Below are 24,620 nucleotides of genomic sequence, written 5' to 3'. Positions count from 1 at the left end.
AGTTTCGGTTGGGAGCTCAATCCTCGAGATTGTTGACGATCCAGCTAGGTAGGTCCAATTTCGAAAAGGGAGTCAATCGTCGAATCCAACTCGGCTAGGCAGCGTTCGGCAAACTACGCAACATCTTTTCATCCAAAATACCTGTGCCTGAGGACGAAAGTCTACAACCAATGTGTGTTACCAGTGATGACTTATGGCTCGGAAACGTGGCCTCTCACTATAGGCCTTATACAGAAGCTCAAAGTTGCACAGCGTGCTATGGAGAGGGCTATGCTCGGTGTTTCTTTATGAGATCGAATCAGAAATGAGGAGATCCGTAAATGAACTAAAGTAGCGACTTTAGTTCATTTACGGATCTCCTCATTTCTATGTCAGCGGATTCAGCGGACATAGCCCGACCCGGACGTAGAACTGACGGCCGATGGGGCAGGAAGGTCCTGGAATGGAGGCCGCGTACCGGAAAACGCAGCGTGGAACGTCCACCCACAAGGTGGACCGACGACATCATAAAGGTAGCAGGGAAGCACTGGACGCAAGCCGCTACCAATCGATCAACATGGAAAGCATTGGAGGAGGTTTATGTTCAGCAGTGGACGTCCTATCCTATGGTTTAAAATTAAATGATGATGATGATGATGATATTTTTGTGTGAGAGTTGGCAACACTACTTCTCCTTTATTTGCTTTGCATCTGACAGTCAATATATAAATAGTCAAATATATCGATAAGTTGGATGAAAAAGACTGATTGTGGTACCTACACACGACAGCACATCAGGCTACCCATTTTTGTTGCAAACTCGCCCCTATTACAACTACACAGGAACCCACAGTGGTTACCTTGACGTGCCGTCGTCTGTACCTCAATTGAAAACTAATTATTTTACTTTTATTATAATTTTGGGAGTAGAATTTAGTAAAAATAGAAAAATATTGTAAATCATGTTTGTTGATTATTCCTAGTCTATTCAAAGAAGTGTTATTTCAATAAAAAAAAACATAATCAAAATGTTGTTTTTTTGGAACCGAAAGAACCGAAAAAACCGGTGCTCCCGGTTCTTATGATCACCAGACCCGAAAAACCCGGTTCCTCAAACCAGAACCGATTCTGCATTCCCTAATCTTCATTGCAGAAACATCGTTGCAATGTCTTCGTTAACAGTCTCTACAGGATGTTTCCCGTACTCCAAAATCATCAATAGTTTGTTTGTAGCAAACTGTAATTTTTTGACTGAGCTCTACATTGTCAGAATGCCACGTCTTCCAGTTTCACCACAGAAACATCGTTGCACCATCTTTATAGATATAATGATTCAAGTGACTATTACGAGGCAGCCCTACCATACAGGAAAGCACCACCGATGTGTATTAATGAAGTTGATGCACGAACTGCGTCGGTGCGCACGCGCCGCCAGTCTTGCCGCGCGTCCCGAGCTCGCCGGCTGAGTCCAAGGGGTCAATGACACTCGAAAACTTTGACAAGCACATATCGAATACCGAATGACGTTTCGATTAAGGTGGATCGCTGTTGTTTTGTTTTTTGTGTTGTGAATTATGGTCGCCATGGATCTTGGACCGGTGCTAAACTATTTATCTACTTTTTCTTTTTGGATTCCCTACTCTATGTTTGATCTAAGCACTTACATGTTAACTTTGAAAGCCTCAAAAAGTTTTTAAGTGTTTAAGTGCTGTATCGATCTTTTATGAATCCTTGATTCTTAAGACATAAAAATAGCAGTACTTTTTGTTAGTTTTATTTTATACCATATCCACGCGTATTTACTACTTTTAATAGAGCATTCTTTATTGTCTATCAAATTCCGTTCATAAGTAGGTATGTGATCCACAATAATACATTAAAGCATTTTCAATATGTAAACAGACTCTCACATTTGATATTATTTTTCTTTAGAAGTGTTTAAGTTATAATAAGGGCACCAAAACTTAACTGTAACTTAAAGTTGTAAACATAACTTTCTAGACTCTACTACTTATCTATAGATAGAGAAAAATTATTTTGTATAGTATTCGGTTTCATAATTTACGTATAGTACTTTACATACTTTGCTAGCTTATTTTCTATTCTTTCAATCAAAGTAATCTCTCATTTTTTACCTGCTTCAATTAATATTAATCATCCAAAGCAAATATTCTAAAATGGACTTATGGACAGCCTAAATAGTTTAGTATTTTTATTTTTATTACTGACACTATTAACCAATTTTTTTCACGAATTGTTAACAATATAATCGAATAAATGTTTACATCTCAACAAATACATAAATCAATCACTGTGAAAGTCTACTTTCAATTAACATTTGTATTTCAACTTCCGTGATTGAAATATCGCTATATTTCTGTTTTCTTTTCGCTTGTTTTTCGTGAAATTTTCTTTCAATAACTTCTTACTTTATTCAGCAGTCGACAGCACATCATTTTATTCACTTTAGTAGCGCACAGTGATACAGCTTGATATGCTGTCGTCGTTACTCACGATAAAAATACATTTCAGATGGCTTAATCGTTAATCAGAGCAATTGTAGTCACCAATCGTCGTTCGTTAAGTGATTTGAATAGAAGATAAACAAATGAAGCTCAGAATGCATTCGAGGGTCCTGCTCGCTTTGGTGGTGGTGTGCCTGGTGCCAGTGGTCTGGTCCAGGGTCAGAAGGTTCTCGAAACACCAGAACAATCAGCTATCGAAAGCCAGATGCGACCTCGTCTGTTTGGAGGCGAACAAAGAAACTAGAGGAAAGGTTAGTAATATTTTTATTTGTAACATCCGGTATAACTTAACTCAATCATGAGCAATAAAAGGTTTTATTCTGTTATTTGTTCTCCAGTTATATTTATATTGAGACCCTTATAGTTAAAGCACAAACAATGTTGCAGTTTAAAGCTGGGTTGCACCATCGTAGTTTAACTTTGACAAACGTCAAAAAAGTGTCAAATTCCATACAAAAACCACCGGTTATCGTCATACTTACGCTCAAAATTACGTGGTGCAACTCAGCCTAAGAAAAGATAAGTAGAATTCTAAGATAGAGAAACTTTTGGCACCTCATTATGCAACAAAAACTGTTTTCAATGTGAGTAACGCATGGATTAAAACAAATAATTAAGTTGTTTATAAGAACAAAAAAGCTCTCTTGTTTAAAATTCTTCAAGCATAGCATTTACAAATAAACATACCGCGTGCCTGACCATTTATAATTATAATTTCAATTGTATCATCAATGAATATTCTATACAATATCAGACTTTTTCCCACGATGTTTTTCATTGCCACAAAATGGAATAAAGTTGTAGGTAAACGCACTCAATTATAATAAAGAATCCTCGTGGTTTTTGTTACATCTTAATAAATTACGACACAATGGATGTAATGTAGAGAAAGCCCATTATCACGCAAACTTTTTTAATTTTATATTTATTGTTTGATCATTACAAGCGAACATGCCGCTCAATCACACTTTCCTAACTAACTTAACATTAAATAAATAATATTAACTCAGGTTCAGAATTAAGTACTTATATAAATTACAATTTGTTTTTCATATTCATGACAGCAAGATTTTTATGACTGCGCTAAATAACTACTAAAGATGAGAAAATAAATACTATTATTTGAGATTGTATGATTGAGAATGCCTATTCTCTACATTAGTTAGGTATGAAATAAGCCTATTATCGTTTCTGAATTATCTTGAATTGATGTGAGATAATTCAAGCCAAATTATAGTTGATTTAGCCTAGATGCACACTGATTTTTAGTCAGTCGATAGTTGGGCCTGATTCTAATATTTGTATGAAGAATCGGCCGATCCAATGTGCGCACTTTCATACAATGACATCTCCCTACTGATTAACAGCCCGAGCCAACTATCGGCCAACTAAAAGTCGGTGGTCTGCACATAGGCTTATTCTTAAATCAGATTCAGAGTTTTCTTGGGAGAAAATCTTGGGTAATCGAAATTCTGAAACTGGGGGAAGTATAGAAAAAAAATGTACCAAATAGTTGGCTACAGCTGCACAGTACAGTGATCATTCTTTGCAATGTCCTGTATATTATATTGCAAAATGACGTCATAAAATCTAGAGAAGCTACTATACCCATCTGTATTGTGACAATATTAAACGAATGAACTTCTACGAATGTTATCAATGAGTGAGTAGATGCCTTGATATTTTTCCCGCGTTTTTAAATCAAAGAAGCGATTCTGCAACTTTATGATACAAAAGTTTCTTTGTTTCACTTAAAACAATAACTGGTAAGAGTTGAATGACTGAAATTATTATTTGGAGTGAAACTTTTGCAACAAAACAAGTAAAATGTTATGATGCTTGCACGTCTGAGTTTTCACTAAAAATTCAATCTTAAAATTATTATTTTCTTGCAATTTTATATTTTTTGTATTAGTGTAGATGACAATATTATATCATGTAACGTTTCATCTTATGTACTATATTATTATACGTGTTATTTCGCAACAAAAAATTGTTTGTTATAATAAATATTATCGACCAAACTTTTCGTACGGTTGTCGAAAATTTCTTAGTGCGTAGAGCCAGTTATTAACCCGGACCCATTAATTTTCAACAGTTCTTGCGTTCTTATACTTTTTGTGAATGAAGATCGCCACATTTTAATACGCCCCTTTTTTCCCCCTTTTTATTATCTTCTCTGCCCTATAGTCCTCTAGCGCTCTGTGGGGTCTCACCTTGTGTTTTTTTTAAAGTGCAGTTCCCACGGTTATGGTCCTTCAACGAGATAGTTAGGTAATGTCTTGAAGTTAAGACTTGGTAACTTTCCCTACGATAAGTTCTAGTAATAATTCTACAAACTTTTGAACTGACTCTCTTTCCACGTTCCATTTTTTAAATAATAAAGTGTGTGCATATATTTCATTAACTGACATACCTTCTTAGATACTGATCTAGTCATAAAGCAAAAGGCAAAAAACTTAAATTAAATCAGTCTCGCACTACCTATGTATCGTAATAAAGAAGTATGTATCGTAGGTAAAGGACCATCGTAAAAAGTCTGTGACAAATTGACTTTAGGCGTGTTAACCATTTAGTCATAATAACCACGATGCACGACCCTCGGCAATGAAAAACACGCAATGAATCACCACAGTTCAAAGACATCGTTATTTTGAAACTTAAGACTATAAGGGCATGCCAGACTGGATGCCGTGGATGCGTTCTACGGGCAGCGCGTAGCCCACATCATGTATGAATAATATTGACGGTCAGGGCAACGGTCAGCGGTCCGGGCAATACAATCTGTCAGCGATCATGACGAGGCGAGGAAGCAATCTGTCAGTGGTGCGGTTTGCGTTCTTTGCTCATGCGGTCGTGCCCGCACGGTCAAACCCCATCAATACAAAATGTATAGAGATCAAACAATGTTGTTCTACATGATGCGGTCTGCGTTCACTTTGACCGGCAGAATGCATCCAGTGTAGCAAACCCTTAATGGATGTTAATCGAGTAAACTCATTGTAGTGCGCGTACGCATTCTCTCCAAACAACGCACTGGGTTCAATTTGCACAACAAAGCCCTCGGTTATTAAACAATTAGCACGCTTTCTTATTAAATAAAGCAGAACAATGGATGTACGCACAAAAATATGAACTGTCTTAATCAGTTTAATTGACGAAATAAAAGTGGGAATTAAGTTTTACAATGGCGATTAACTCTGTGTTTACATTATTTCCACGTTAACTTGAAAAAATCCGATTGCCTAATGTAAGAATCGAACCCATGATATTTCGCTTGCCTACGTCTGCTCTCACCATATGAACTACTTACATTTACATGAATTTTTATCTGTTTATGCGGAGATACCAAATTATAAGTTTAAGTGCAAGGTTTAGACTGGAATACGTTATTAACAAAACCGACAAAGGTATTTGGAATTTATGATATTAGAATAAGCAATATGTAAGTAGTTTTGATAAAAATGTCTATTGTTTGATAAAGTCGCAAAAGTTCAAGGTTTTGTTCACAAGCTTCCATTCTGAGCTTTAAGTTGGCTCGATCTGATAATAACATTGACACATAATGAGCAAAGCCTGTTTAAAAGCTTATTTAAAATGTGTATTATATTATTAAATATGATTCCTGTCTGTATTAATGTGAGTCATTCGCGTCGAGCAGAATTTTTTGAAAGTTCATGGTAGAGCTTTTTAGATTTCTTGCCTTCAGTAGTAAAGTAATAGGTGGGTAGTTGGGTACCTACCCTCTCGAAAATGTGTAATATTCTCATTATTAATCTATCATCGGAATTTTTAGTATTTACTCGTACAGAGCTTACCTACTTATTTTGTTATTTTAGCCGTGTGATAACGATATGGAGTTGTGGATGGATTTTAAACTTAGTTATTTTTGTTCCCAGTGCCGATCACAATGCCGTTCCCAAGAACAGAAGCCGGGCACCTGCCCCATACAGGACACACCAAAATGGGCAGCCGCTTGCGTGGAAGCCTGCAACGCTGACTCGCAGTGCGATGGCACTCAGCGCTGCTGCCATCACGGCTGCGGGTCTACCTGCAGCGAGCCTTTGGACCTTCAAGTCTTACCAGGTAACCTTTGAGGAATAGAATACTACTGTCACCTGCGCCATCTAGGTGACACTGAAATGGGCAGCAGCTTGCGTGAAAGCTTGCAACGCTGACTCCCACTGCCTTCAAGTCTTACCAGGTAACCTTTAAGGCCATTGAATACGATTATGAACAGCACAATATACAAATAGATGAAGTTACAATGGGCAGCAGCTTGCGTGGAAGCCTGCAACGCTGACTCGCAGTGCGATGGCACTCAGCGCTGCTGCCATCACGGCTGCGGGTCTACCTGCAGCGAACCTTTGGACCTTCAAGTCTTACCAGGTAACCTTTGAAGAATAGAATACAACTGTCACCCGCGCTGACTCCCAGTTCCTTTGGACCTTCAAGTCTTACCAGGCAACCTTTGAGGCACAGAATACGATTGTGAATAGCACCGTGTAGATGAAGTTACAATGGGCAGCAGCTTACGAAGCTTGCAACGCTGACTCGCAGTGCGATGGAACCCAGCTCTGCTGTCATCACGGCTGCGGGTCTACCTGCAGCGAGCCTTTGGGCCTTCAAGTCTTACTTTTGAGGAGTAGAACACGATTGTGACATGCCCTTTGTTCCGTTAGTTTCACTTCACGGGTGAAAACATTACTTGGATAATCGTAATAATTCTTCAAAAAAGTTAGCCACACATAATTAGTTGTGTAATCAGGTAATTTATTAATATGAGCATGTATGTTTGTGAGCTAATTCGATTCTTATACGTAAATTTTACAAATTAATTACACATTCATAAGGATAAAATAATACAATCTATTACTGATTAGTCGTTACGTTGGCTTTTCTATTTTTCTTTAGCTTGCCCACTTTATACATAATCCATAACTAAAGGATTTATAACACTTTTTTATTACTATTCTTCCCTCTAACCACTAACCGGCCATTGTGGAAATCATTGGGGGAGGCCTATGTTCAGCAGTGGACGTCCTATGGCTGAAATGATGATGAACGATACCTTAAATCATGCTCGATGTGTACTGGCCTAATAGATTAGGAAACGTCACTAGTATGGGAGCTAATGAATGATGAATGAAATGATGATGATGATGATGAATTATTCTTCCTCAGGTCTCCCTGCTTTGCCAACGGTAGACAAAGTGAAAGAAAAGAAGCGTGCTGTGGTCGTCCAGTGGTCCGATGGCGTGGGAGACGCAGCCAGAGCCGTGCCAGGTCGGATCCTGTACATCTTGGAGGAGCAGCACCACGTAGGCCCCAAGTATGAAGAAACAAGGCTCGGGGACTGGAATATGCTGCTGAGGACCAATAAGTAAGGGAGGACCAAAAAATAATAATTATATTATGGCATTTCAACTATGGATACCTTAAAGCATGATCGTCGTGTAACACGGGTCTGATGGAATAGGAAATGTCACTAAATGAAGCTAGTTCAGATTCTGTAGATAATACATGTGTACGGAAGCATCAAAACCAGCCTTAATATCTGTATTCGTGCCTAGAAGTAAGATAATCAGGAAATAGTTTATGACGTAATGATTAAGATGAGAACTCGAAAGATGATTTGACGTACGAGCTATAGGTTGATATGTTTTAACCAAAACATTTGGTTTTCACCACGCCTAGAATACCTTTTTCAATTTTAAAGCGTATTTTAAAGTGTAGAACTTAACACTTTACCGTCAGCTCACTTAAAATGTTTTAAAGCACTCGCTTAGAACTCGGTAGCAGGTGTGTTGCATTCAGGTCGTTCAAATAGAGAGTACCTACTGTATTATTCCTGAAACAATTTCGGATTCACGACCAGTCTGCTCTACCATACATAGCGGAATTGCCTTTTGTAGGTAGTTTACAATGTTAATGTAGTACTTAAACAATCGGAGATGGTAGCATTGTCTTTCAACTCAGGGTTATAAAAACTTTTAGTAGTTGAAATTAAGCATCCAAGACCAGTCGCTTAAACGAAAACAGACGACTTGATAGAACCGTACCTACCCGTAGGACTCTGCTTAAAACACTAAGGCCCGCATTATACAATGATATCAAAACTCTAAATAAACTAAAGTATCGATTGAAGACTGATGCTATTTTAATTATAACGGAACAGGGAAAAACATTTTTCACTAAATAAGCTGATCAAAATCGACTTTTTTATCTTCAAAATCCATCACAGACTCGAATCAGTTCTTGAGCATTGATTATAGTAATAATGATTCGTTTCATAAGGGCTAGGAGTAAAGTTTAAAAATAACTAATACTTAAAAAATCGAACAAATGAACGAATTCTTCTAAATTTTGTTGCGTGGAACTTACCCTGCCAAATTGAGTACCTAACTCTGTAGGTCAATATACTCTCGTAGTACTTGCCTACCTATGCAATGACTTTAATTGGCGATGCATTTAATTCCAACGCTTTCTATCGCGTCTTCCGCATAATACTTTTATGTCTCTAGTATGTAGGTATGCTCATCGCTCCGTAACTAATGTAACAATGTGACGTAAATGCTCACTTAATATTAATTCCTCTTCTTCATGAATCGTTCTACGACAGGGTTTCCCAAACTATGGGTCGTGGTGACCCAGTGGTGGGTCGCGAACAAACATTGAGTGGGCCCTGCCTGTAGAACGACGACACACCATCCTACCGATCCAACCACTGGGCAGCGAGCGAAATTTCCTATAGGTGGGTCCCGAGTTTGGGAACATTGTATTAGATGAGTCGTAGCCCAGACAACTTTGGGAACCACTGTTCTACAAGGTACGGTTTAGGGGTGATTTTTTCCAATCGCCGGACAATTTTTAACTGAAGAATAAGTATTCCAAAGAATACCTATTCGTACCTACTTACCACATTTTTCTTACAGAAACAAATACAATAAATAATGTTGTAGTCTACGAGTATAATAATGTCGTTCGTCTCTTAATCATTTCGTCACGCGATAATAAAATGTTTGATTGGATCGTAATTTAGAAGCTCGTTGGTTCACTTGTCCAGTGTCTGTTTCTGTCAATTTGTTTCCCCGCAAATATTACAAACTAGCTGACCCCGCGAACTTTGTTCCGCTTTAATGGCAATAAATAAGCAGACTTTTTTTAAAATTTCGAACGGGATAAAAAGTATCCTATGTCCTTCTCCTGGCTCTAAACTACCTCCCTGACAATTTTCAGCTAAATCGGTTCAGCCGTTCTTGAGTTATAAGTGGAGTAACTAACACGACTTTCTTTTATATATATAGATTAATTGTAAGTTGTAACCTTTCATAACATGCTTACTTACATCACCGGCTCAGGAATGAATAATAATCCTACTTCATCGCAATTTTGTTATGTTTTTATTGTCCGTAGCTAAACCCTATAAATATGCAACATTAACCTAAAGCAACTGTACATACACACATCTAAGATGCATACGAGAGTGATGCTGTCAGTTTTCCTGAAATTTTATATAAAAGGAGTTTGAAGAAGGTTAGGTATAAGAATATCTGAAGATAATAAGACGATCTGGTGAAGGTCGCGGCAAGTGCCTGGATCCGAGCAGCGCAGGGCCGGTCTTTGTGGAAATCCTTGGAGGAGGCCTTTGTCCAGCAGTGGACGACTTTCGGCTGAAACGAACGAACGAACGAACGAAGGTGGACTTATTTTAAAATTAGGATGGAAAGGCGACTCTTAACGCAAAAAAAAATAATAACTAAGAATATCCTTTTTTTTTTTCAGGACTAGATCATCTCTAAAGAATCTTCTAAAACCAGGTCGTTGGTACCGGTTCCGAGTGGCGGCCGTGAGCGCGTCAGGCACCCGAGGTTTCTCAGAGCCTAGCGCCCCCTTCACTCCGAGGAAAGGGCCAAGGAACCCCCCGCCTCCGAAGAAACTGAGAGTCCATCCTATGAAGGCGGAAAACGGTAAGCCAATCAAGAAACCGTAATTTCAATCATTTTGTTTAGATATCCAATAGTTACGTTATCGATTTACGATTGAGGATATTATAAGCACCTAAAATACGTTCGGATAATGAAAGAAGAATTTTATTGATTGTTTTATGTAATTTATTTGTTGGTGTTATATCGACCAATCAATTAAATTGGATTTATTGTTGCCGGTTGACTAAAAATATGTGTTAAATTTATTAGATGTTGATTTCAAATATTTCATAAGGTTTCATCTTTTTTTTTAAATCAACATTCTCTAACTTTGCATTTTTATAACGCAAAATCAGCTTGCAGATAATTAACTCACAGTTCACACAATAATACTTAAAACTTATTTCTTAGGAAAATATTTTATGAATTATATCAAAAACACATAATATCTAAATAAATTCCTGCAGGGACCGTCACCGTCAGGCTGGAGTGGAAGGAACCCAACTCTGACTTGCCAGTCATAAGGTACAAAGTCTATTGGAGCAGACGCGTCAAGGGCCTAGCTGGACCGCTTGACTCTGTGTTTGTCAAACAACAAATCGTCCCGAAGGTACGAAAAGCATGGATTCAAAATCAAAAAATCAAAATCAAAATCAAAAATATTTATTCAGTTTAGACCACAAGTGGCACTTATGATTGAATTCCATAGCATTTTTTTCTTTTTTATAGCCACTAAAAAAAGGGTAACATGCCAGAAGTTTTTAAATCAAGCTGTTTTAGATTGACGAGGTTTGATTATGGTGCTCTTTGAGTGGGTAATCTTAAATAGATACTTAAGAGTGTATTTTGACTAAACTCTAAAGTATACCATATCACTGAAACTTTTTCATGATACTGTAAGATCTGCGATGATCCCCTTTGCACTACTTCGTAGCCAGTTTCGTAGCTGGCTTATACGGGTATAAAAAATCTAATTTCGAAGCCGGCTACGAAACGGGATTAAAATGCCATCGGTCCAAAGGGCGATGATCTGGCTGGATCTGGCATGCAAAAAAAAGTCTTTTAATAACATTCACTTTTACCTTCCACAGGAACAAAACTACGTCGATATCACCGATTTGCTACCGAACTCCATGTATTTCCTTCAAGTGCAAACGGTCAGCCAATACGGCCAGAGCAAACTGCGAAGTAATAAGGCTTCCATCTTCTACAATACCACTAACGTGCATGAAAATCAGCGGATAGGTTGGTATTCTGTAGGTATTAAGGAAATCGCGTATTTCCGAACGATCAGTGTCGCGCGCGACTCAAAATATAATTTGTGGTCGCGATTTGAATACCAATTCACACGCCTTGGGTATATTGGGTTCGTACGCGTGGATCCCGTTTTAACCCCTTAGGGGTGGAGTTTCGTAAAATCCTTTATTAGCGGATGCCTACGTCATAACATCTACCTCCGATCCGTCCAGAGGTTGGGCTGTGCATTGATAGATCACTATGTCAGTCAGTCAGTCACCTTTGAGTTATATACAGGGTGTTTGGGATGTCAACCTCCTCTTGTAATGGGGGGGGGGGCTTAATTTTTTATGTGACTCTACATAAAAACTGTTTGTATTTCTTATGTGCCCGTCTTACAGATAAATAAAAAAATTCAATTGTAAGCCAATAATATTGTGTCATTAAAAAAAACACAAAAATGAAAAATAATGACCAAAAACATAAAAAAAAATTATGAATTTCAGTTTTTGTCAAAAAATTTAGTTTTGACGGGCACGTTTTTGGGAGCATTTTGTCAAAATTGACTAAGATCGCCTTAAATTATCGCTAGCCCTATCCCAAACATACTGTATTTTAGATTTACTAGACAGGCTGTGTCGCTAATAATTTGACATTAGGTAGGTATATGGGGGAATTTCAGCTACTCATTATGACATTAATTAAGTTATGTATTAAATTAATAAATACCTCCCCTGTTCTCGAGTGATGGTTGGGTCATAGAAGCGAAATATATTTTAATGAGATTTGCTCCCTCAACTCATTTGTAGTACCTACTTACATAATTAATTTTCGTTTTTTCTGCCTAACTTATTTGATTTACTTATAATGGAAGCAGTAAAATACCCTTAAGGTGTGGACTAGCTAAGTAGGCATCAAAAGCTCACATTCTGTAAAATAATGTACTTAAGTAACCTAATTAGGTACCTACATTAGTTTATGTATTTCTATTAGGAATAGGTATATTAAATGTACTAATATTCTATTTCTATTTCAGATGCTCCACAACAGCTAGTGCAAAAGAATGATAAATCAAAAATAAAAGGACTTAAATTGCAGAAAATCGTTTGGTATAATCATAAATTAAAAGCAAATATTTCATGGGAACCTCTACCAAAAAATAATGAACAACCCAGAAAGTAAGTTATAACAGTAGGTAACAGTTAAAAAGCTTAACTTTGTTAATTCAATTTTGTTTAATAAATCCCGCGAGCCTAGCTTTAGATTTAGAATTTAGTAATTTTTATTTTAAATTAAAAAACATGTATTTTTTTTCCAGATATTTTGTCTATTGGCAAACATTAAAATGTGACCAGCCCAAAAAAGACTTGACCGCAGTAACAGAGGTAATTAACAAAATCAAATGACGTAGATCTTTAAAACGTCAAAAAAAAAGTTTTTTCTAGAAGTACCTAATAACTTAATAATCTTTAAGTAAGTTAGGGTCCAGCAGTGGACGTCATTTGGCTGAAACGCACGAACGAACGAAGTTAGAGTATTGCAAAACTCGCGCCAATACCTTTAACCGAACATTTTTATTATCGTTGATATATTCCGTAGAGGCAGAGTTTTAAATTAAATAAGTTCGTAAGTAGGTATCGTAATCGTATTTTATTAACTTCTATCTACTTAGCAAGTGGTTGTGTTAAGTTACCAAGTTAATCAATAAGCCTTGAAAATGTGTGAGCTTCATTAATAATCTAGGTCAGTAATACGATAGGTGGCTGGTTCTGCGCAAAGGTGCTCCAGTTGAACAGCATGTGAATAGAGCGAAGTGAATAAAAACGCGCAAGTCTGCTCTGCCCGCGCTAACTTTTTAAAAATGACATGACCACTGACCTGAAGCTAGCAATCAAATAGAAAGACCGCGAATGTTAGAGTTGCCACCATTAAATTTTGAAATTCTACTATACTTGATTTTTACCCGACTATGCAAAAAGGTCGGTTATGTTTTTAAACCAATAATTTTTGTTTCAGAAAAATACTTTCGAAATTTACGAACTCAATTACCGCTGCAGCTATAAAATAAAAGTTAATAGGTCACGAAAATCGAAGAAACCTGATTCTGAACTAATAATAAATGTGCCTGGATGTGAATACTTTAAACAAAAAATTAACGCTACGAGTTTAAATTGTAACACTTGATAAATTTGTAATGAAAATTTTACTTAATGTAGAACAATTTGAGTGTAGTCTAGTGTATTACAATTAATTAATATTTAGGTCAACTTTTCAAAATAAGACTTTGTAAGTACCTAGTTACTTTTTGAAATTGAGATTATGAACTATACATAATATAGTACTTTTATACCTTAACTTTTTATCTTATAAGAACCACCACCAACTTAGAAAGAATGATTTTAATTGTAAAATTAAATGTTAAATGTGAGAGACATCTTATTTTGATATAAGAATAAATTAATTTATTGTGAAAATAAAGTTTAAGAAATTATAGATTGTTTTATTTCTGTAATAAAACTATGAAGTTATTTAGAATCATTACTTTTGTAAAAGTTTTGTAGTGATATCTTGGATTTGAAAATGGTAGCAATTAATAAACTGTGTTCCGCACTCTTGAAAAAAAGCCTAACTTATCCTAAATTATGCACTTTACTATGCCTATGTTAAAGTAAGTTAGTAACAATAATAATTTATTAAAAAAAATAAGATCTTCCCTGAGGGTCCACGTAAACCACGTAAAATCTTATTGTTTCGGGAAATTTTGCCATTATCAAAAATTAGTAAAGATAGTTTATATTTCTTTGGTTAGATAAACAATACTTTTTTAGGTAGGCATAATATTAATTGTAGGTATCTTTAACAGAATTAATCGTTAAATTGAGTATTTGGAAACAGACGATATTGTTTTAATAAAGTCAATAAACGTGTTGATGACACCTTGGACGAATAACCAAGATTGACACCAATAATCAATTGACGTGCTTACTTTTAAAACTGACAAAACGAAACTCACCCATAGATTTTGTTTGGCATTTTAGGCAAGTGACGTCACTATTTTGTCAATTCAATCAGACTACCTACTTTTGCTAATTACATTGTGACCAATAATCGTAATTTACAGGTAATTTAAAATTAACTAAGTTTTTAAGATCACAATGAAGTTTATTGATTTTTTTATAAAGTTATGATTTCGAATTATTGCGGAATGGTATCAAATCGTCTATTATTATTACATAATATTTATTTATTATTGATATTTGGGACACAGAAAATTAAAAAAATGAATAATGGTTCAGAATTAAAATTGTTACAATTACCCTATTTTTATAAGATCGATGGCGGGCCGCGAATTGTGCATCCTTGACTTACATCATTAATTATTTTGCTGTCAATTACCAATAAATATTATCAATCTTTATTTACTGGTGCAAAATATAAATTATTTCATTTTTTTTTATTGTAATTTTCATCATTGATATAAAGATTCTATTTATGGAAAAATAACTAAAACTACTATTCGGTCATTTTTGTCTTAGAATGGCAACATTGATTCCAATTCGCAGCTCACTTCACTACAGACTTTTGCAACCCTCGTAGTATCTAATGTCAAAAGAAAATAAAACTATTTTCTGATTTTAAAAAATAATCGAATTAATAATTTTGCTATTTTAACACAATTAATTATAAGATTCACTATTCTGCACGTAATTTTACTATAGTATTGTATTTTACTTTCCGAATCTTTAATATTGTTCTGATATCCTTTTTGAAATCGTATTAGAAAATACAAGTCGTAATTTTATGATATAAAATGCACTATTTAGGGTTAATCATGTTTTTCCGTGATTTATTTACGATCACAACTCAAGACTTCCTGTTCAAATATCAAGTGGTGTTCATTTAATAGTTAGTGGCTTTAGAAATTAAGAATTTACTCCCTGGGCGTAACCTTTTTATCCTGGGCACGGAAGGCTGTGTGAAAATGTTTGAAACCTTTTTCTGAGATCTGGTGAACTGTGCTTGTGTTAGATCATAATGGCTGAAGACGAAGTGCTATTCGACGATGTGTACGAGCTCTGTGAAATAATTGGGAAGTAAGTACACTTTTGAGCCCAACCTTGGATGATATTGTCAGACTCACGAGCCTTTGCAAATAAAGCGCGCGTAATGTTTTGAATGTAGGTCCAGTCTCTGTAGTGATTAGACCTGGTCAATCATTAAATATTAAAATGTTAGTCTGTATCAAAAACACTTGAATATTACAAAATAATTATATCATATTATAAAATATGTAAAATTGTAATTTATCAATAGTTTCTGCACTAAAAAATAATAATTTCTTTTTGCTGTAATAAAACATCAAAGTTATAAAGTGATACATTTATTTCATGTCATTGTTACTAATTGTTTAAATTAATTAGCATTAAATTACTTTTAAATCATGCATCATTAAGAAGTCTACAAAGTAATAATTTAGTGTGCACATTTCCTAGTTGGTGACAGATAGAAATTAATATGTAATGAAGACTTCATAATACACTTAAATTGAAATAATATGTCTTGACTAAGAAAGTAAATCAAGTCGACAAATACCAATTTCATGTATTCTTACTTGCTGCTTAGTTAAAATAAACTTCTCTGATTATAATAGATCAAATTAATCACAAGTAGTAAGAACTAAGAATCTATTAAATTAAATGATTATTTGTGTTAAGAGTCTGTATGATAATTTTAATATAAGTAATTTCAATATTTCATAAAATGTCCCTAGAACAATATTCTCTGGACTTAAGGCTCCACATTTTTCATTGTTGTCTGTTAGTTTAACCCTGTCCATTAAATCCATCCCAAAGTCGGCCAGATTTTATCCTTCCATCATTCATTCTGCCTATTATTCTATTCTGTCTCAAAAACCCCAGAACCTTTATTAAACTTAAATTATTTCTACTAGGGGACCATTCAGCTTGGTGCGAAGATGTGTGCACCGCCAGACCGGTCAGCAATTTGCGGTCAAAATCGTTGATGTTGCCCGCTTCACTGCAAGCCCTGGATTGAGTACTGCAGGTACAATTTTATTTTTTATAGCTTAACACCTTACTTAGAACGGTGATATAAAAAATTACACTGAGTTACATAGTTGGAAGGTTGTAATTGGCATCTCAACTAAGCTAAAATGTATTAATAATTCAAAAATAATTGACTAACAAATATTTTTTTAGTGACTCAGAATGCAATATTGGAAATCTATATAAAACCTTTGCTAGAACTATTGAATTCGTCATATTCTTTTGCCAAATAGAGACTATGACAAATAATTTTTGCTCTACGCAAACAATTTTGTTCCCAGTCATTGAATTGATGATGCATTACAAATTTTAACTACGTCTTGGCAGCAGTTTCACTGAGAATGTTTATTTATATCAACAAAATCTGCTTGGTAAACAACAGTAAATAACAGAGAGTTCTTAGTAATACATAGATAACACATTATTGTACACCAAAATGATAAAAAAATAAAGAGATACGTAAAAGAAATGGTACAGTACAGACATGGTTGACTAATTCAAATTCAAAAAGTTTTTGGCATGTCACATTACAATTTTATAGTGGTGTTACAAAATAGAGGTAGGTATAAGTACATGTGACCCCCTGTGCAAGGGCACAGCAAAACATCAGAGACTATTGAGAGGACAGTTGCTTAAAATAAGTAAAAAGGGAAGTACATAATATTATTTTGTTGACAATTTCAGATCTGAAGCGTGAGGCTACGATATGCCACATGCTGAAACATCCGCACATTGTGGAGCTCCTCGAGACTTACAGCTCCGAGGGAATGCTCTACATGGTCTTTGAATAGTAAGTTATTTATTCATAATAAAAAGAACATTAGTTGATGGAGAGATGAATGATCAGAGGACATTATTAAAACTGTTTTAACAGACAGTTTAAGGCTGAGTTGCACCATCTTACTTTATAACTTTGACAAACGTCAAAAATCTGTCAAACTCCATACAAAAAGCACCGGTTATTGTTATTGTTACGGTTAAAATAAGGTGGTGCAATCAGCCTAAGTCATATCTCTATTTGAAATAAACTGTAAATGAATGAGTGTCCAAAACAACAATATAGCACAGTTTTGTTGTAAAATAGCTACTATTTTATGTTGATGTGTTTTGTTTTTACAATTTTGTGCTATTGTGATGACTTCACTATTATTGCCTACAGAAGTTATGGGAATAATTATGACTGAAGAATCAAAGTTAATAGTGGCAAATATTTTTTCAGTATGGATGGCTCTGACCTCTGCTTCGAGGTGGTTCGCAGGGCCACAGCTGGATTTGTCTACAGCGAGGCCGTGGCATGGTAAGTAATAGCCAACATGCATAATTTGTAGTAAAGTAATTTTACCATCCTTGAAACCATTTCATTACTAACAGGAAAGTTTTTGTACAGTAAGAATTTTTATGTGATAAATATCCATTATATGTATTACGTCATTTTAATAAACCCAAAAAGGGAGATTGTCTTGTTATACTTACATGTACAATTTATCAGGGATTTGTGACAACAAGAAAAGGTAATCTAACACGATTCTAGATGTGCGACGAAATCGCATCGTTTGTCTGTTTGTCAATAGGGTAGTGGACATCCTAGTTTGATATTTTTATATTGCAATGAAGAATATAACGTCATCAGGTCGAGTCGTCGCGAGGTTAATTGACTGACATTTTATTGATTTCAAAGCCACTAGACTGAATTTATGCCTTCTGTTAGTTAAGTAGACAAGTGGTTGGATTAACTATGTCTCAGTTTGGGATAAAATCTATTCATATCGCGAAGTAAATTCTTCGCCATTTCTGGATAACCTTCTTCGAAGTAAAGTTTTTTTTAAAGATTATTAGTAATTTGTGCAATACAAATTCCGATTCGTTAGCCCCTCGTGGTAAGCTAAATAATTATGCTTGTGTTACGTACGAGTGGGCTCACCACAATACTCGAGCGGCGGTGGGATTCGAACCCGCGTTCCTCGGATCTTAAGTCGGCCAGTCCGACCCCTTCACCGTTCGGCTATCGTGACTTCTAAATCTTCAACCACACCAACGCGTGCAGATCGCCATCAAAGGCCAATGACCTATGTCAGATCACGCGACCTGTCACTGGCCTTTGATCGCACGCGTTGGTGTGGTTGAAACACAAGTTTAAACATCTTTCAATTTGTTCCTTCCAGCCACTACATGCGTCAGATCCTCGAAGCGCTCCGCTACTGCCACGAGAACGACATAGTGCACCGCGACGTGCGGCCACACTGCGTGCTGCTGGCCGGGCGCGACAACTGCGCGCCGGTCAAGCTGGGCGGGTTCGGCGTCGCGGCCCAGCTGCCCGCGCCGAACGCGCATCGCACGCCGCCAGGTGATGACGTCATCTGAGTCATTGGGCGTTTTTTGAGAACCTATTCTGTCAAAAAAGAGACATTTTAATAAAGAGACGTATCTGAGTAATTTTTGAGTGACATATCTGAGTCATTTTGTAGTGATTTATCAGAGTCATTTTTGAGTGACGTATCTGAGTCATTTGAGTGACGTATCCGAGTCATTTAGTGACATATCAGAGTAATTTAGTGAAGTATCCAAGTCATTTAGTGACTTATCCGAGTCATTTATAGAGTGACGTATCCGAGTCATTTATAGAGTGACCTATCCGAGTAATTTATAGAGTGACGTATCCGAGTCATTTAGTGACATATCCGAGTCATTTATACAGTGACGTATCCGAGTCATTTAGTGACATATCCGAGTCATTTATTGAGTGACGTATCCGAGTAATTTTTGAGTGACGTATCTTGAGTTATTGGTCTGTTAGTTGGGTATCTAGGTCGTGCTTCTTTGGGTGACGTATCTGATTCTTTGTGCTTCCATTAGCAAACGTCTTTCTGGGTCATTCTGGTCTGGGTCACCCTCCTTGTAAACTGTCTCGCTACTGCCACGAGAACGACATAGTGCACCGCGCCGTGCGGCCGCGCTGCGTGCTGCTGGCCGGGCGCGACAACTGCGCGCCGGTCAAGCTGGGCGGGTTCGGCGTCGCGGCCCAGCTGCCCGCGCCGAACGCGCATCGCACGCCGCCAGGTGATGACGTCATCTGAGTCATTGGGCGTTTTTTGAGAACCTATTCTGTCAAAAAAGAGACATTTTAATAAAGAGACGTATCTGAGTAATTTTTGAGTGACATATCTGAGTCATTTTGTAGTGATTTATCAGAGTCATTTTTGAGTGACGTATCTGAGTCATTTGAGTGACGTATCCGAGTCATTTAGTGACATATCAGAGTAATTTAGTGAAGTATCCAAGTCATTTAGTGACTTATCCGAGTCATTTATAGAGTGACGTATCCGAGTCATTTATAGAGTGACCTATCCGAGTAATTTATAGAGTGACGTATCCGAGTCATTTAGTGACATATCCGAGTCATTTATACAGTGACGTATCCGAGTCATTTAGTGACATATCCGAGTCATTTATTGAGTGACGTATCCGAGTAATTTTTGAGTGACGTATCTTGAGTTATTGGTCTGTTAGTTGGGTATCTAGGTCGTGCTTCTTTGGGTGACGTATCTGATTCTTTGTGCTTCCATTAGCAAACGTCTTTCTGGGTCATTTTCCTTCCTTCGTGACCGAGGTCACAACCACCCTCCTTGTAAACTGTCTCGCAACTGCCGCGAACGCCATAGTGCACCGCGCCGTGCGGCCGCGCTGCGTGCTGCTGGCCGGGCGCGACAACTGCGCGCCGGTCAAGCTGGGCGGGTTCGGCGTCGCGGCCCAGCTGCCCGCGCCGAACGCGCACCGCACGCCGCCAGGTGATGACGTCATCTGAGTCATAGGGTGCTTTTTGATAACCTATTCTGTCAAAAAAGAGACATTTTAATAGAGAGACGTATCTGAGTAATTTTTGAGTGACATATCTGAGTCATTTTGTAGTGATTTATCAGAGTCATTTTTGAGTGACATATCTGAGTCATTTGAGTGACATATCTGAGTCATTTGAGTGACGTATCTGAGTCATTTGAGTGACGTATCTGAGTCATTTCAGTGACGTATCTGAGTCATTTGAGTGACGTATCCGAGTCATTTTTAAAGTGACCTATCCGAGTAATTTATAGAGTGACGTATCCGAGTCATTTGAGTGACGTATCCGAGTCATTTTTCGTGACGTATCTCAGTCATTTGAGTGACGTATCTGAGTCATTTGAGTGACGTATCTGAGTCATTTGAGTGACGTATCTGAGTCATTTTTAAAGTGACGTATCCGAGTCATTTGTAGAGTGACGTATCCAAGTCATTTAGTGACATATCCGAGTCAATTATAGAGTGACGTATCCGAGTCATTTATAGACTGACGTATCCGAGTCATTTAGTGACATAACCGAGTCATTTATAGAGTGATATATCCAGGACATTTATAGAGTGACGTATCCGAGTCATTTATAGACTGACGTATCCGAGTCATTTAGTGACATAACCGAGTCATTTATAGAGTGATGTATCCGAGTCATTTATTGAGTGACGTATCCGAGTCATTTATACAGTGACGTATCCGAGTCATTTAGTGACATATCCGAGTCATTTATTGAGTGACGTATCCGAGTAATTTTTGAGTGACGTATCTTGAGTTATTGGTCTGTTAGTTGGGTATCTAGGTCGTGCTTCTTTGGGTGACGTATCTGATTCTTTGTGCTTCCATTAGCAAACGTCTTTCTGGGTCATTCTCCTTCCTTCGTGACCGAGGTCACAACCACCCTCCTTGTAAACTGTCTCGCAACTGCCGCGAACGCCATAGTGCACCGCGCCGTGCGGCCGCGCTGCGTGCTGCTGGCCGGGCGCGACAACTGCGCGCCGGTCAAGCTGGGCGGGTTCGGCGTCGCGGCCCAGCTGCCCGCGCCGAACGCGCACCGCACGCCGCCAGGTGATGACGTCATCTGAGTTATTGGGCGTTTTTTTTAAAACCTAGATGTGCAAAAAAAGATACTTTTAGGACTTATTTTGTTGAGTGACGTATCCGAGACATTATTGGGTGACGTATCTGAGTCATTTATAAAGTGAAGTATCCGAGTCATTTAGTGACGTATCCGAGTCATTTAGTGACGTATCCGAGACATTTAGTGACGTATCCGAGACATTTATAGAGTGACGTATCCGAGTCATTTATAGACTGACGTATTCGAGTCATTTAGTGACATAACCGAGTCATTTATAGAGTGACGTATCCGAGTTATTTATAGACTGACGTATCCGAGTCATTTAGTGACGTATCCGAGTCATTTAGTGACATATCCGAGTCATAGAGTGACATATCCGAGTCATTTATTGAGTGACGTATCCGAGTAATTTTTGAGTGACGTATCTTGAGTTATTGGTCTGTTAGTTGGGTATCTAGGTCGTGCTTCTTTGGGTGACGTATCTGATTCTTTGTGCTTCCATTAGCAAACGTCTTTCTGGGTCATTCTCCTTCCTTCGTGACCGAGGTCACAACCACCCTCCTTGTAAACTGTCTTCGCTACTGCCACGAGAACGATATAGTGCACCGCGACGTGCGACCGCACTGCGTGCTGCTGGCCGGGCGCGACAACTGCGCGCCGGTCAAGCTGGGCGGGTTCGGCGTCGCCGCACAGCTGCCCGCGCCCAGCGCGCACCGCACGCCGCCAGGTGATGACGTCATCTGAGTCATTGGGCGTTTTTTGAGAACCTATTCTGTCAAAAAAGAGACATTTTAATAGAGAGACGTATCTGAGTAATTTTTGAGTGACATATCTGAGTCATTTTGTAGTGATTTATCAGAGTCATTTTTGAGTGACGTATCTGAGTAATTCGAGTGACGTATCTGGTAATTTGAGTGACGTATCTGAGTCATTTGAGTGACGTATCCGAGTCATTTTTAGTGACATATCCGAGTCATTTAATGACATATCCGAGTCATTTATAGAGTGACGTATTCGAGTCATTTAGTGACATATCCGAGTCATTTATAGAGTGACGTATCCGAGTCATTTAGTGACATATCCGAGTCATTTATAGTGTGACGTATCCGAGTTACTTATAGTGTATCCGAGTCATTTATAGAGTGACGTATCCGATTCATTTATTGAGTGACGTACGTATCCGAGTCATTTAGTGACATATCCGAGTCATTTATAGAGTGACGTATCCGAGTCATTTAGTGACATAACCGAGTCATTTATAGAGTGACGTATCCGAGTAATTTTTGAGTGACGTATCTTGAGTTATTGGTGACGTAATCTAGGTCGTGCTTCTATGGGTGACGTATCTGAGTCTTTGTGCTTCCATTATCAAGCATTCTCCTTCATTAGTGACTGACGTCACAACTCTTGTCTCAAACTGTCTCCGCTACTGCCGCGAACGCCATAGTGCACCGCGCCGTGCGGCCGCGCTGCGTGCTGCTGGCCGGGCGCGACAACTGCGCGCCGGTCAAGCTGGGCGGGTTCGGCGTCGCCGCACAGCTGCCCGCGCCGAACGCGCATCGCACGCCGCCAGGTGATGACGTCAGCTGAGTCATTGGGTGCTTTTTGAGAACCTATTCTGTCAAAAAAGAGACATTTTAATAGAGAGACGTATGTGAGTAATTTTTGAGTGACGTATCTGAGTCATTTTTTGTGACGTGTATGAGTCGTTTTTGGAGTGACGTATCTGAGTCATTTGAGTGGCTTACCTGAGTTATTTATAGAGTGACGTATCCGAGTCATTTAGTGACATATCCGAGTCATTTATAGAGTGACCCATCCAAGTCATTTATTGAGTGACGTATCCGAGTCATTTAGTGACGTATCCGAGTCATTTAGTGACGTATCCGAGTCATTTAGTGACATATCCGAGTCATTTATAGAGTGACGTATCCGAGTCATTTATTGAGTGTCGTATCCGAGTCATTTAGTGTCGTATCCGAGTCATTTAGTGTCGTATCCGAGTCATTTATAGAGTGACGTATCCGAGTCATTTATAGTGACGTATCCGACTCATTTATAGTGACGTATCTGAGTCATTTGAGTGACTTACCTAAGTTATTTATTGAGTGACGTATCGTACTCATTTATTGAGTGATGCATCTGAGTTACTGGTGACGTATCTAGGTCGTTCTTTTTTTGTCAAGTAGAATATCTGAGTCAGTTAGCGTCTTTGAGTGACTTATTCGAATCCTTAAGGCTTGGTATTTCTTCTAAAGTAGGTATTTCGCGCTGTCAAAATCTGCGCGCGCAATTCTTCGCCGAAAACAGCGCGTCAAAGAGCTCCCGCCACAATTTCCAGCTACACAGTATAGAAATACGCAGTTGGTTAGGTTAGGTTGACTTCCTTCCCTTCAAGCGTCACACTCACAATTCGAAAGGGTAATTTGACGGTGTTTGGGGAATTCTAGGAATAAATACAGAGTCTCCTCATTGAGATTGAGACATTTCAATTTGAGATTTCACTTGACATTGAACACAATCTGAAATGGATTTTTCAAACACTTGTAAAAATAAAAAGTAATTAAATCAAAGGCACTAAGTAGTATTGATATCAACTTCGAAGAAAATGACTGCCAAAATTACTTTCTACTCGTTCCACACGTCTTTCATGAATTATATTAAGGTATTGTTAAACTAAATTTCAAGTAGATTGAGCCAAGGAATCACTTTGTCCCATACAAACTTTGCCCCCTTTTTTCACCCCCTTCATTTCATGACCCCATTTCGGAAAATCTTTTCTTATGAGATGCCTACGTCATAAAAAGAACACACCTTCCAACTTTCAGGTCTCTACGATATCCGTCAGTCATTTAGGACAAAGCATTTTTATTAGTTGTTCAAAACTCTATCGTTCCAGGTATGTCATTGACAGGAGGGCGCTACTATCTTAATGGGTTATTCATTAGTCAACTTGACATTTCAGAATCGTTTGACTTTAGA

At 37.8% G+C, this 24,620-nt stretch overlaps 1 protein-coding gene across 2 annotated transcripts; it reads left to right on the top strand.

The window, feature by feature from the left end:
• The first annotated feature begins 1,409 nt into the window (after positions 1–1,409).
• Positions 1,410–14,161, top strand: LOC135076814 (anosmin-1). 2 transcript variants are annotated; one of them, XM_063971260.1, is made up of 10 exons: positions 1,410–1,516; positions 2,512–2,755; positions 6,404–6,590; positions 7,689–7,887; positions 10,290–10,474; positions 10,900–11,042; positions 11,524–11,677; positions 12,705–12,846; positions 12,987–13,053; positions 13,685–14,161. In XM_063971260.1, the coding sequence occupies exons 2-10, from the start codon at positions 2,588–2,590 to the stop codon at positions 13,850–13,852; spliced, it is 1,413 nt and encodes a 470-aa protein (XP_063827330.1). In that variant the 5' UTR covers positions 1,410–1,516; positions 2,512–2,587; the 3' UTR covers positions 13,853–14,161. The 2 variants fall into 2 exon arrangements, with proteins under 2 accessions (XP_063827330.1, XP_063827332.1); XM_063971262.1 differs by having other exon boundaries at positions 1,410–1,577.
• The last annotated feature ends 10,459 nt before the right edge of the window (positions 14,162–24,620 follow it).

Source organism: Ostrinia nubilalis, chromosome 12, assembly GCF_963855985.1.
Source record: "Ostrinia nubilalis chromosome 12, ilOstNubi1.1, whole genome shotgun sequence".
Lineage (NCBI taxonomy): Eukaryota > Metazoa > Arthropoda > Insecta > Lepidoptera > Crambidae > Ostrinia > Ostrinia nubilalis.
Note: the sequence above shows the minus strand (reverse complement) of the source record. Positions and strands in the feature narration are given on the sequence as shown.

What these genes read in the sequence shown, in the direction of transcription:
- LOC135076814 (XM_063971260.1), top strand. Translation starts at nt 2,588, where the DNA reads ATGAAGCTCAGAATGCATTCGAGGGTCCTGCTCGCTTTGGTGGTGGTG. An exon ending in ATGCTGCTGAGGACCAATAA is followed by an intron (nt 7,888 to 10,289) that starts GTAAGGGAGGAC and finishes TTTTTTTTTCAG; the next exon opens with GACTAGATCATCTCTAAAGA. An exon ending in AATAATGAACAACCCAGAAA is followed by an intron (nt 12,847 to 12,986) that starts GTAAGTTATAAC and finishes TTTTTTTTCCAG; the next exon opens with ATATTTTGTCTATTGGCAAA.